Here is a 14760-nt window from a genome sequence, read left to right on the forward strand (position 1 = left end):
TTCTGTCGGGAGTTTTCGATGTGACAATTATTTAATTATACGTTAGGAAAGTTATCCAGAAAAATTTCTTATTCGTTATCAGGAAAATATGTCGATAATGTAATGAAATTGTGCACTCTGAACAAATATGCAAAATAATTATTATTTTTTTTAATTTCCCGAGAATTTCATACATGAGATGTTGTGGCAACCACTCCATGTGAGCTTGCATTTGAAAATACTTAATACAGGTAGACATTTCTTCGAAGAAATTCCTTCAATAAAACGATAATCTGTCCACACCTGGCGAGCTGAATAGTCTAATGGTTAAGGCAGCACACATACGCCAAATAAGACGAAGATGTGGCAGATACACTCTCACATATCAAAGAAATCGAAGCAGCTTAGCACACCAACAAAGAAAATCCTGATTGCGTTCTGTGAAGCTGGTAGCTCGGCATAGTCAACTAACGTTGTGTAGGTTCAGTTTCTTTGAAAAAATATTGAAATTTTTCATCCCATTTTCAACTAGAAACGTTTATCCTTTCCGTGAAATCCTCTGATCTCTTATTATTTTTCCTCCTATCCCCTATTTCCTACAGGATATAATTCATTCATTATTTTATCATAAAATTTTGAACGAATCATCGCGAAAACCTTGTATCGTAAATATTTAATACACGAGTGAAATCTCATTAAAATGAAGCGGGTTGTATCATCTAGGTCAATGTGTGTAGACAATTTCCATTTTATTACATAAATTTTCATATTTAATTTTCGCTTTTACTGAGTATTTGAATAAAGATCGAATTCATAAATTTTTAAAGAGTAGTTCAACTAATTAGAGGTATGAATTAATATTAATGAAAATACAAAGTATAAAAAATTTTTTATTCAATTTACAAACGACGAAAGAAAAAAATTAAGTTTGTTCGTTCGTCGTAAGTTTTGTCATCATTTGTAAGTGAACAAATCAAATGTGCTTTATTAGATTCAATTTATTGTTTCGTGCTTCAGGATCTCCATTTCAATTTCATAGGCCAAGCACCGGTTACTAGAGAACGGAATTTTTTTGAAATCAGGGGTTCTCCTGAATATAAATCCAAGTGGGCGAATATCTCGCGAATCGTGCATTGTACGACAAAAATAGTAGATATCATTTTTATAGATAATCATTTTTACCATCTTTTTGATTTGAAACTTTTTTTTGTATAACGCATAGGTTGTTAATTATAGCGCTCCAAACTTTTCACAATATTTAATTTATCGTGAACAACTATATATTTAGCAAAAACCACGACACCCACTTTGATTTACATTCAGGGGACACCCCTGAACATATCGTGCATAGAAATTGAGGTATATCCTTTAAATGGATCAAACGACATTAAATGATCTTCAGATAGAATTCAGCACAGTTGAATAAGAACCAGTTATTAGCACGTGTCATATTCCCTGTAAAACATTATTAATTTCATTTTGCACCTCCAGTCATCGACATTCCACTGTATAAGATAACTTAATCGTACACATACACCGTTATGCTGAATTATCGGCTCAAATTTGACACTTATAGCTCATGACGTCACGCTGGAATCAGAATGTTTTCTTGGTCATTAATATTAGGTTGGAGTTGTACGTATTTAATGGGTTTTTGTGATCTTTTTTGTGCTTGGCGGCTATTATTGAGTTGATCTAACTGTTATTATTGTCTTTGAAAAGATTTTACTTTCTATTAGCTTGAAATACCAAAAAAAAAAAATCATGGTTTCCATAATAAACTTGGCGAAGCGGTGGATATACACCATCATTATACTTTATTTTTAATATATCAGAATATTATTATTATTATTATTGACTTGAATAATTTCATAATATTGCCAATCATATTTTTAATATTTCACTGAACTGGCGGGAAATTATTTTCCTTGTAAACTGCACCAATGCTTAAGAACGTTAAATTTAACTGGTAAATTCATTAAAAACATGTCTTGGCATTAAATAAAACTTTGTAACAGGTTTACAGCATTCATTATACTTCATGAATCCTAAGGGAGCAATCGTACCATTCCAAACAATTTCCAGTTGATTACTTAGTAGCTTGTAGCTTGCCTCTTGCCTTTAACACATTTTTTATTAGTAAAAGCTAACATTTAGGAGTGGTGTATCAATTTTGATGTATTGCAATTTAGTGCAAAAAATTCTAATCAAGAGAACACAAACTAATTATTGCTTTTTCTAGAAAATTTTATGAATGCACGACTCGTAATTCTTTGGCCCAGACCTCGACGTAACGCATCGAGAAGTTCACCATGTCTCATTCTGTTGACTGTACAATAAAATTATTAAAGACATTCTGTAACATACATACCATAAATTGTTAAAAACACCTTTTTTTCATTCAAAAATTCCAGGTTTAACACCCGAATAATACCTTTTGTTAAACATTCTTCCTCCTTAAAACACTTTTTCTCCTAAAATATTTAACCCTGTCATTGTTAAATTCGTCAATAAATCTTATCAACCCCAAAACTGACCTTTTGCGAACTAAATTTTACGGTTTACTTTTATTTAAGCCAGGTACACGTGCAGTTATAATAATAGATTTATTACAATCGATTATAAAGGATATTGGGTATTTCCAATTTTGGATAGATTTAGTTGGAATTCATTATTTAACCCAGAAGTTTTGAATACCATCACCAAAAATCTAGTCAATAATTTATTAACATGGATATTGTAAATAAAAAGAGGAAGTACCTTAACTAAGTAGTAGGGAAACCAGAAAGTAATGTAGCTTCTACACGGTCCTTTAATCATATCATATACTCAAATGCTGTGAAATAAAATAGATCTGGCAACTGTGGATTATCATTAACTCTCTAACTAGCTCCGGTAATTAATTTCAAAGAAATATTGACGCACTATTAATGGCTTCTCCATAAAAATAATCTATTAGATCAACAATTAATTTCATTTATTTTTGGTTTTGAAAAAGTTTGATATTTTCATAATCCTGGGTTTTGCCACCAAGATTAGAAGGTTTCCCAAATCTTTTTTATAAATAAATGTCTCTTTGAACGGGTTTTATTCTATAGTTTGTTTTATTGGGTGAGCTAAAACTCGTGACTGGGATATTTCAGGTAAACGAAAAGGTAGTTCAAGTACATAATATAACTCGTGATGAATTCATTAAGAGTATCGCCTGGTATTTAGTACCTAATCTACTTTGTGAAGCTAGGAAATCGAAAAATTACAACCTAAAATTTCTAATTAGTTTAAATTATCCATTTTTTATCAAATTGGAATAATAGATTTTGTGCAAAATTATTTGTTGCTGCTCAGTTGAAGGATGTACAGCAAAGTGCCATACCGAAGAAGATTAATTTAGGTTTGGTTCATTTTATAATTAAATACTCGAGCTGCATAATCTTCCGTCACGAGTTGTCTAATCTTCACGACAACCACGATCACGATTTAGCGCGCACGCCCGGTTTATTTTCTATTGTATTATTTTCTTTCGTTGCTTCGAAAGTATCTAAATGAAATGTTAACACCAAAGGTTTCATATGAACTTTTAAATTACCTTTACAATTCACAGGAGTATAATTAGATTCATATTGCACAAATTCTATAGGTAAATATTGACGTTTATCGTCTATTATTACAAAACTAAGAATTTTAAGTTTAAGACTTTCTACCGATTAGAAATTAGCTTTTTTTTTTGATAAAGTTGAAGTGATTTTGAATATTTTCTACCTGTAGATATTACACATTAGAAATATAAGAAATTCCGGAAAAAAACGATTTTATTTTCGACGATAGACACGAAACACGGTTAATACTTCATGGTGCAGGTGGTACTAAGGATCTAGCGCATTTCCTTTTCTTGCTACGGTATCGGAATGCTCAGTATTAATAGTTCAGAAGGTGGAAAGGATTTAGCTGCTAGAGATCTTCATCCATTATTCATACGTTACCAGGTGTAATGCTCTGGAGTTCCATAGTGTCTCACAATACGAAAAAATGTACAAAGAGATTGACCACAGTGCCCCGTGGAGGGCAAGACATTGGAGCTCAAAGTTCCAATCGCTGTTTGGCTATCGAACAAGATAATTCCGTTGGAATATTGAGTAAAAATATTTAATGTCTCGCAATTATGTAATTTTATACTGCTTTTCCTTGTCGTTTTCACGATTAGAGGATTTTGCAAAATAATTATCTTTGATTTAATAGTTTGACATTAGTATGAGTAATTTAGGAAAAACAATAAAATATACAAACGATACTAATGTCGTTAGTTGAATTAATTGAACAATGAAACTTGAAGAGAATGGAAAAAAAATTACGATTAGTTTAATATATAGTTTGGAGAATTTATAGTGACATTTATGGTTTGGTGTTCATAATAAGAATTGCTTATGTTAGTTTTATTATCAGTTTCATTTTCTATTATTCTCCTTTTTAATTGGATTGTAGTTTCTAGAGAAAATAAACAAACAACAAAAGTCCTTATGGTATAAGTTTACCTTATGGCTTAATAATCATTTTCACTCTGCTAAAAGGGAAAAATTGCTCCAGTAAAAAGCGTCAGGATTCGAAGAGAGTGTCTCAAAAATGTCCACTTTGTTTATTAAATAGTCATAGAAAAAGAAAGCCCAACTATTCTATGGGCTTTGGACACAAAAAATTGTCACTCCATTTTTAACATCTTCTTTGGATTCAAATTTTTCCACCCGCAACTTCACCATGGATCTGAACGAATCGTAATCTGACGGTGCAAGGTCTGGACTAATTGCTGGTAAGATTTCAATACCACCAGGTTATTATTTGTAGTTTACAGTTAAGCACTGTCTTTCGCAACTGCTTCAAACTTTTGTTTATCATAAAATCTGTTCATAGAGCAAGATATTAGACTAGACATTTTGAAATATGAAAATCGACATTAGACCCTCTGTACTTATCTCTTACGTCAATGAGAACCTTTGATTTGATTTTGGTTCAACAGGACAACCACAAAAGCTTGGTTGTTATTCCAATATTGAAATTAGATATCTATAAAAAACGTTGATTTTACCTCAATACGACATGGTATTTAGAATTGAATTAGAGTTTTTAATAGTATAAGAAGGAATATGTCTCAAACGTTGACTAAAATAAATTCCAACGAAGCAAAATAATTATTTATACCAATATCAAATTTTGATCAGAAATCTAAATCTGAATTATGATGAAACGTTTGAAGGGAACCCGAAGTAGATATAGAGATATTAATGGACTGGCCTACAAAATATTTTAATTAAAATTTATTCAGCAAAAACTTGTTATGTGATTATTTTTATTAATCGTCAACAAAATACAGACGTCATTGCATTACTTAATAGCTGCGTTTTTTTTTTTAATGTGAAAACCTTGACACGTCATTTGAATAATACCTATAAATATTATTATTGTAATAAAAAAAAACAAGGCTACAACTTGAAGAGGATCTTGTGATGTATGTATATAATTTGAGTACAATTAAAAACTAAATTATAAAGGGGAAAAACGTTTTACAATGAAGATACATAAAGTATTACAAAGTTCTACGTAGAATTCGAAAAAAAGTGACGGAGACAAAACTGTAGAGCACAAAATGAGTACCCATATTTTTCTGAAGAAAAAACTTTTAATAAGTCTGTGAATATTGAAATGATAAATAAATCAAAGTATGTTATATACATAAAAATATTGATAATAACACAAACTACAAATCTCTCGTTGGATTTGTTCATATGACAAGTGATGAAATACGAGGGCCGTTTTTTTTTCAACCTCCGATCGCTCCGTGCAAACGCTACTCTAGTACTACACATTGTTGACATTCAGGCGTCAGTCGGCGTTGTGCTACAGCCACGTAAACATGTTCGCCGTTATTGATGCTCCCGCCAAGTATGAATTACGAAGTGTGATTCGTTTTCTACAGGCTGAAGGTTATAGTGCAGCAGAAATCCATCGGAGAATGAATCGTGTCTATGGGGAAAACTTCATTAGTGAAGGTGACATGATAAAGGGGTCCAAGGATGTAAATCTGTCGTTTCGGATGACTTGGTTCAACGAGTTGACAAAAAATAGCAGATTCACCATCACTGTTTTGTCTTTTGTCTGTTTGGCGGTAACTTTCTTTGAAAAGGGGAATTGAAAAGCTTGTCCACAGATATAATAAATGTCTCAATCTCTTCGGTGATTATGTCGAAAAGTGTACCAATCTTTTGGTAATAAAATTGTTGTTTTATGTGAACTTGTGGCCAATATACCTCTTCAACTCGCAAGATTTTCGAAAATTTCCCAAGTACAAAATACAGATCTTAACCATCATGATGCATTTTGATTTTTTGAAAACGAAGTAGTTTTCCTAGAGTTAGAACAGTTCCCATGTACGCCTGGAACGTCACTTGGTTTAAATTCGCGAACGGATGCTCTGGCTTTAGGCGTTGAGGAAGATTTACTCAGAAATAGTACCTCCAACGAAAAAATAACTACAGACCATTTTTGTAGAAAATTTTGTGCTCTACAATTTTTATTAGAAAAGTTTTTACGGAATTCCTCTTAGTTTTCGAGTTATTCGCGTTTAAAAATATAAAAATAGTACCGGTACATAACCTCACTAAATTTTTCAACGGCCGCACAGATTTCGTGAATTCATACCAAAAATGTGTATTTTGATAAGTAAATCATTTGAGTATTTGCATTACAAAATGAGAATACAAGCAATATTGAAAAAAAAATAATTTTTACGTCGTACAATTTACTTTTTGGCGTATATTTTCAATTCCCTAATTATTTGTATATTCTGTTTAATAAAATGGATAATGTAGATAACGAAGAAATTGAACGAACAAAAAATATTCTAAAGAGAAAATCAACTGCTTATTTAATGTATCATTAGAGTTAAAGTAACGACTGAAAAGAAAACAAAACTTTCCACAGAGGAAATACCTAATGATATGTTAGTTAGTTCACCATTGGCGTTCATTAGGTACATCTCAGGTGAAATATTCATACTAATATCATATTAAATCTCTTGAATGACATTAATAAACGATTTGTATAGTATAGTATAGTTATAGTAATTTAGAATCAAGAAGAAACCACGTAGAAAAAAGTTTTGAAAGAAAATCTGCAAAATATATCGTGTTTTACAATTTATACATTATTTTCACTAGTATTTGTCAATTATTTTGAGCTTGAGAAGAAGTATATAAATTGAGACAACAATAAATCAACTTATTTCGCGCGTATCGATTTTTGGTAAAGTCGCGCCATATGGTTTAGGTTATTTTAAGTTGAGACGAATTTAAAATCATTCCGGATGATCAATCTGCTACTATAAACGCTTAACTAGATCATATTTCCAGAAGAAACATTGATATTGAACAAGGTGTCATTCATACGTCTTCGTATTCTTCCAAATTCACTTTATTTACCAGATTTTACACCATGTGACCTAGCAATAAGTGTTGATTCTATCGTTAAACAGGGATCAACAAAATTCCTCAATGAGTTCATAACCAATTCATGCTAAAGCTATGAGATCTCTGACTAGTCTGAGGAGATGGGTGCAAAAACTTGGTAAGAAACAAGCTAAAGTGTATTTAGAGGCCTTCTGTCTGTTTTACCCTTCAACTGCTTCACGAGAACATGATTGAATGTTAACTGGTGACTAATCTATCAACAGGATACGATTTTCTGAGAACCGAGTTGCCACTAGTGCTTGGAGAAGTATCAATTTAACTTTGAGGCCTCCATTGGCCAATTTTGTGGTAGCTTCGACTGTAAGTTTGTCTCACGACAATTTGTGATCAAGCTGGTCAAGAAGTGCCTGGCTGTATAAATCTGTAAAGTGGGACTCCGAGAGTTTAAGCATGATAAAATAATCCAAAGTATCTACCGAGTATTTTGTTTATCTCACAAGACAACTGGTTATCGAAGTGTGTCTCTAAATATCGTTAAATTAAGACCCGTTTACACGAGTTTAGTGAGCAAGTATTTAGTTAATTTTAAGCCGTGTGAACAGACACGGTACAGTACAGGTACCAAACACTAAACTATCTGTTCACACAGCCTAAAATTAACTAAACACTTAACTAAATACTTGCTCACGAAACTCGTGTAAACGGGCCTTTAAACTTAATTGCAGTTAACATCAGTATATGAGTCTCAACAATTCTTGTTGACTTCTGATTATATAAAATGATTACATAAAATATCTTTTTGAATGGAAGTTTATTGGAATTGTTATAAATTCTTTTTATCATTTATCAAGTAGTAGAATGTTGCCTAATATTTTCAAAAAACACATGTCTTTGGTCACGTAGGGTAGTCAACTTTATCTATAACATTCCTTTATGTCTCGGAACTTCCTTTTTCAAATAAAATCACAGTTTTATTTAATCTTACGTGGTTTTGTTTGTTTAATCGTCATTAATAGATTTTAGTATATCGCAAAAGAAACGTACATACTAACAAATTATTTCATTTAAATGAAATATGAGAATTATAAAAAAAATACTTGGAATTCGATCTTCAGTATTTTCAGATGCGCTATAACCAATTTTAACTTACCAAAGGCCTAAGTTAGTTAGTAATTTTAGAAAAAGTCTCTAAACAATGTTGAGTATTTATTTATATCGGCAATCGTGTTAAAACTGCTCTTGGTGTTAACTTGAGGTACCATTTTGGTTGAGTAGGTGAAATAGATTATGTAAGTAGCTCTAAATTTATATTCCTAACTGTAACAATTGGATGATTTGATATCTTATAAAGATATTTGACCGTATTAATTTATTGGAAGATATTTATAAATTGAAAAAAGCTGTGGAATTATCTCGCGACGCCAAGGGATTAAGACCACTGAAGCTAACCTTTCCAAAACGATGAGATCTCTAGGAATCTCTCACAGAACTATGGGGAGACCACCACGCCATATGCGTCGCATTTAGTCCATTACTAGGGGGCATCACAATGAACAACGATTCATGGAGATGAGAAACGAATTTTGAGCCAAAACATGTTTACAACCAGCCTAATATTACACAAGTAGTCCGGAAGTGCTGTATGGGAATAGAAATTTAAGGGGAGAATGCGATTTCCATGGCACCGCAATAAGGCAATTAGTTCAGCTCAATTAGGCCAAAATGAAGATTAAAATTTTTGTATATCTCGCTTCGTTTTCGTAATATCGACACGTGAAATTACAATCAAACTTTATCGTTAGTTCGAGATTCGCTTTATAGTGTTTCTAACAAGTTCGCAAAATGGTTCCCTACGCCGACCCTATCGAGCTACTATGGAATTTTGAATGTTCGCCGAATTCGCGCGACGCTTTTTAGGCGGCGTCTATAATTTTATTAGTAATAGGCGGTTTATTTACAGTATTTCTTCTAAATGATTTCTAGGAAAGTCTATTTATTTATTTATTTTGTTCTAGAACTTTGTAGAACTTTATTTAAGTATATAAATGATTTGTGTGAACGCATTAAGTTTAGTTTTAAATAAATAGTCGTAGTAAAAAGAAGGAATTCATAAAAGTAATTATTTAAGTGTTATTTATAAGTAAATTATTATAAGTTAAGTGTAATTTGACAAACAAAAAGTTTTTTATTCAATTTTTACATAATTTATCTTAATATTCTTATATTAAAAAGTACAGGTTGCTGAACCAAAATTGGTATTTATATATAACTATTATCACACATGAATAGTTTTTTTAGAATTGTTTTTTAGTACCGTTTATAAAATAAGAAAAATATTGAGCGATATTTTGAAGATTTCATGGATAATTGAATGTAGAAATATGCTTTTTGTAGCTTATCAAGCAAGAAGTCCCGTTGGGTTTGGGCAAGGTTAGGTTTCGATACCAGGAAATTTTATTCTTTATTCTCGATTTATAAAATGACAGCCAAATCCTAGCGCCACGGAAATCCGTATTCGTGCCCCATTTGAAATCAATTTTTTATTTTGTATTAATGTTACTACTCTTTGATGGAATAAATATCCGGTTCTTCTAGATACCAACTTAGCTAATTTCACTTCTAAATTAGGAAGAAAGTCGCCGACATAAAATTTTCGCGGGCTAATATAAACAAAATGAAAAATAGAAAGTTTTACCTTTATTTTTGTATCCCTTGGATATATTTCAATTTTTAACGCATTTTTAAAAGATAAGTATGTAAAAAATATTCCAAATGATTTATATCGGCCAACATATACATTTGATAACAAAACTCGAATATACTTACCAGACGAATTGACGACAGCAAGCAATAAACAAATTAAAAACATTGTAAACATTTCAACAAAAGTTTTGAAATCAAAACCAGATCGAAAAATAGACGTTGTACAATTCACAGTTTGTTCATAGCAAAAAAAAACCAGGCCAAACACGAAGAAAAACGGTATTCGCGTTCTGTTAAAATTCGAAATAATTCGTAACCGTGCGAACGAAGTACTTCGGTTAACCGCAATGGTACCTTACAACTCGGTTGTAGAATCGGATTTGACTGTGAGCACACGAGATCCCAGTTGGATTTTACAACATTTCTTGTGTTCTGGTGGGGTCGATGTTCCTTGAGTCTCGTTGCAGTGTCGTGCATTAAAGTCGTATTAAAGCGACCCTTTTGTACATGTGCCTTTTTTCTCTTGACTTTTTTTGGTGAATTATAGGCTATTATATTACATAATTATACAGTAGTAAGCGATTTTATCAATTCGGAGATATAGTAAAGTAAATAAAGAAAAAAATAGTATTTACAGAAACTGCACTATTAATAATAAAAATATTTTGAATTGTTGAATCGCAGCACCTCAAAAGTCTTCAAGAAAATCATGGATCTTTATTAGATCCATGTCCTATTTTTCTTATCAGTCCTTCCAGTCCTTTTTGTGAAAAGTATTGGCGGATCGAGCTAGAAGGAGCTCCGAGCTTCTGGAAAACGCTTGGATTGGTTCATGTCTCAGTGGAACGCGGTGATGAAAAACGAATCAAGTTTCACGTGAGATTCAAGAAAACACCAGTGGAAAGAATTCTTAAAGACGCCTTTGAGGATGATTGTCTCGACAAGTGGCACAAGACGTTCCTATATCGACAGGAACGTTGAAAACATTCTCAATTTCTGATAATTACTTTTAAATTTTATATCTCAGTGCTATAAAGATTAAAACAATGATTACGAACGAAGAAAAAAACGAGATCTGTGTCATACCCCAGCTGGCATACAGCCCAGACTTCGCCCCGCCAGATTTCTTTCTGTTCCCTCGACTTAACAGATCGCTGGAAGAAAAACATTTGAAGACCCTGGACAACATTAGAGACGGTTCTAAAGAGGTCACAAATGGAATCCCCGTTGACGTCTTTCAGGAACCCTCATGCCAGATGGAGCTATTTCAAAGAATATTTACAAATTGTATCAATACTATAATTAAATTTTTATATCCAGGCCTTGAGTAAATGTAAAAATATTTGTCTCTCTTGTATTTATAAGCGTACTGTAGAAGGATCCAACAAGCAAGGATATCCATTGCTCAGATTGGTTTTCTTTCTTCAGGTTTCTACTGTATTGTTTCTTAAATCTTGTTTAATTTTATTGTTAAAGTGTTAGAAGCTTGTAATGCCATGAAGCGGTTATTTTCGGGCTCTCCAGATCGATTCTATTCACTAATGATTTTAATGTTGAAATGGTTAAGAAAAGAATTCTAGGTACCGCGCACTTTAAACTTGGTTGACAATAACGTTGCAAACAATTGAAGTTTTATTTAGCTCAATTTGTGTACGCTGTTTTTTGTGCTTCAGCACATAGATGGGATACTGCAGTTGAAGCAGAACTACTTGGCAGAAAGTTAGCATCTTACTAAACTAAAGTTATGAACAATTTTATGGAACCTTTGGGTTGAAAGACTGAATCAAACCAGTAAATGCTTACAACATGGCAGTACTGTTGCTTTAATTATTGAGCAATGGAAAGTTTATTGTCGACAGAAAGATTAATAATGCAAAGAAGATTGAATAGAACGATTGGCAGACGTAAATTCGAGAGTTGTCGAAGAAAATGGAAGTTAATAGTGACAAATAACGGCCTTTTTTCAAATCTAGAGACTATATTGAAAATTTTCCTTACAATTCCAGTATCAGATGCTTCGGATGAAAGATCCTTTAGATGATAAGAAACTATCTTTGCACGATTACCTGAATTACTCGACAATCTTCTGCATTGAAAGTAACGTTTCGAAAATGTATTAATATTGACCAACTTATAGACATATTTGTTGCTCAAAAGTCCAAAAATTTTTTTTTTATTATCCTGTACAATTTAGAAAAACGGTATAGTGACAAATAACGGCCCCAAAGACATCTTTCTCAATCTAGAAATCTTCCTTACAATTTCAGTGTCCGATTCTTCGGCAAGAATCTTTTATTGTTAAACGATTTCTTCGTGCTGCTTGAAATGCAAAATTTTAATGGTCATTACCAAAGAACATTGTTCCAGCAGGAGGAAGGAGCTTGTTGAAATTTTTCCTGGCAAATTCATCTCCGCGAGAGGTGACATAAATTGGTCCACACGCAGTCCCGATTTAACACCTATGGACTTTTTCCGGTGAGGATATGATAAATTTAGAGTTTTTGGTAATAAATCGACATCTTTGGTACAATATCCGTCTCGAAATGGCGTCTATTATGAAGCTTATTTTTAATAAATAAATTCCCAAGAAACTTTCTGTGATAATATTTTTTCGAAGTAGACAGGCTCTAAATTATGACCACCTCTGGTAATATGGCAAATTTTGTGAGGAAAAATAATACAATACATATAAATTTCCACTCACATGTTTAATTTAAGAGGATATTTGATATGTATATTTCACAAAAAAAAATGTTATGTCATAACTGAGTAAACTTCTTTAATTTTCTGTTCCAAAATAAGCATTCCTCGCCTCGGCAGTTTAGCTGTCCTTAAAGTAACAATAGAATATCAACTAATTTAACTGAACTAAAGTTTTACTGCACTATAACTTTCCAAGAAAAAAACCATATGCAATATTTTAAGTGGCTCCATGACTAAAAAAAGTTCGCCGATAAACTATTGGCATACCTATATAAACAGTTATATCAAATAATAACGTAAAATAAGAGTTCCTTTTAACTCATCTCTGAATGTACCGTTGCAGAATTTCAGTTGAATGTGAATATCAAAGTTTACAAGTCATTATTTATTTCTCATCCATCGGTTTGGATAAACTGTCCGCTAAGATAATCTTCGTAATGATAGGGAATGATATTTTTCATCGCCTTCGAGATTTTAACTGTTTTCTTCCTAACAAGGTCAAGATTTATGTTTTTAGCTATTTGTACATGCTGTTGAAAATGATTGCAGTTTATTTGAAAAGCGTGATAGCGCAGTTTCTTTGTCAAAGATCTAAATATATATTCTTTATCGGCGTTTACAGCCTCGGCAATAATCTGGATGCTGATTCGACGATCTGCACGCACAATTCGGTTGATTTTGGTCACTGTTTCCGGAGTTAAAGCAGCCACGGGACTACCTGGGCGCTTACATTACTCAAAAACACGCTTACCACATAGAGAATTGTCAACAACAGTGTTTTGGGACGTACATAGACAAGATATCTGGATACCCCGCCCGTCCAGAGCGCCCTCTAGGCGCGCAGTTTCGTTATTTAATACCCAGACCTCGTATAAAACATGAAAGGTCTATTAACCCAGATATAATGTGATGTAGACGAAGCAGCAACATTGAAAGAGTGGGTGTTCGTTAGTTTGAACGATTAACGTTACAATACGCTATTCAGTTTAATTATAAGTTATAGATAAGTAGCGTGTAAGTTGGTTAGTGCAACAATTTGCAAAAGTAGAACTCATCTTGTGAACTAACGGTATCTTCATGCATGAGAAGTTATATAATACTAAAAATACTGACGTTTATTTGTACATTTAGCAAGTAACATAAGTTATAATTTATTGAATGTAGTTAATTGGTTACTGTATAAACTTCGTAGCGAATACTTTTATTTTATAGTTAACTACATTCATGATATGAAAACTATGATCGAGTTAACACGGATCACGTTCATTGCTGTTCGGAAACTGATTCAATCGGTTCGTAGTCGTTTGACAACATCATTTTTGTTAGGTTTAAATGTGCGTTGTATAGAGTGTGTTAAATAAAATTATTTATTGGAACAAAATGACTACAATAATTCTTTATAATAATAACTAAAAACTTAATTCACTCTGTCGACCATGCTTTCGACACCACCTTCAGTCTGTCAACTCTGCTTCCCGCTCTCTTCTTCTTTTTTGTATATGAAACACATTTTTCAGGGTTGACCACAGAACTATATTGTTTATCAATATTAACAATTTTTACCCTGGTAGATCAATAGATGAATGCGATCAGCTGATTGGTTATTTTATTTGTCTATGGTTTTGTGATCGTGTGATCTAAATTACAAGATTGAGGTTAGTTTTAATTCATATCCAGATAACGAAAGAAGGAAGCGCAACAGCGACGTGACATAAACAGGAAACATCGAGTTGTTATCAATGTTATCAAATGAAGATGATGTTATTAATTGCACTGGTAGTTATGAAATAGAAGAAAATCTAGAAACTTAAAAAGTAAATGGTTTCCGCATCCTTTTATAGCAAAGAACCAAACAAACAGAAGGTTTGTTGTTGCTAAGGAACCCAAGAGAGACAACCAGAAAAGCTTAAATTAATTTACT

At 32.4% G+C, this 14760-nt stretch overlaps 1 protein-coding gene across 1 annotated transcript in view; it reads right to left on the reverse strand.

The window, feature by feature from the left end:
* LOC130903971 (uncharacterized) overlaps positions 1-10524 on the reverse strand; it is a 39990-nt gene extending 29466 nt beyond the window's left edge. Inside the window, exon 1 of the mRNA XM_057816439.1 lies at positions 10260-10524. Coding sequence (XP_057672422.1) covers positions 10260-10311 — 52 coding nt within the window. The 5' untranslated portion in view covers positions 10312-10524. The remainder of the gene's footprint in view (positions 1-10259) is intronic.
* Positions 10525-14760: the final 4236 nt, after the last annotated feature.

Source organism: Diorhabda carinulata, chromosome 2 (genome assembly GCF_026250575.1).
Source record: "Diorhabda carinulata isolate Delta chromosome 2, icDioCari1.1, whole genome shotgun sequence".
NCBI lineage: Eukaryota > Metazoa > Arthropoda > Insecta > Coleoptera > Chrysomelidae > Diorhabda > Diorhabda carinulata.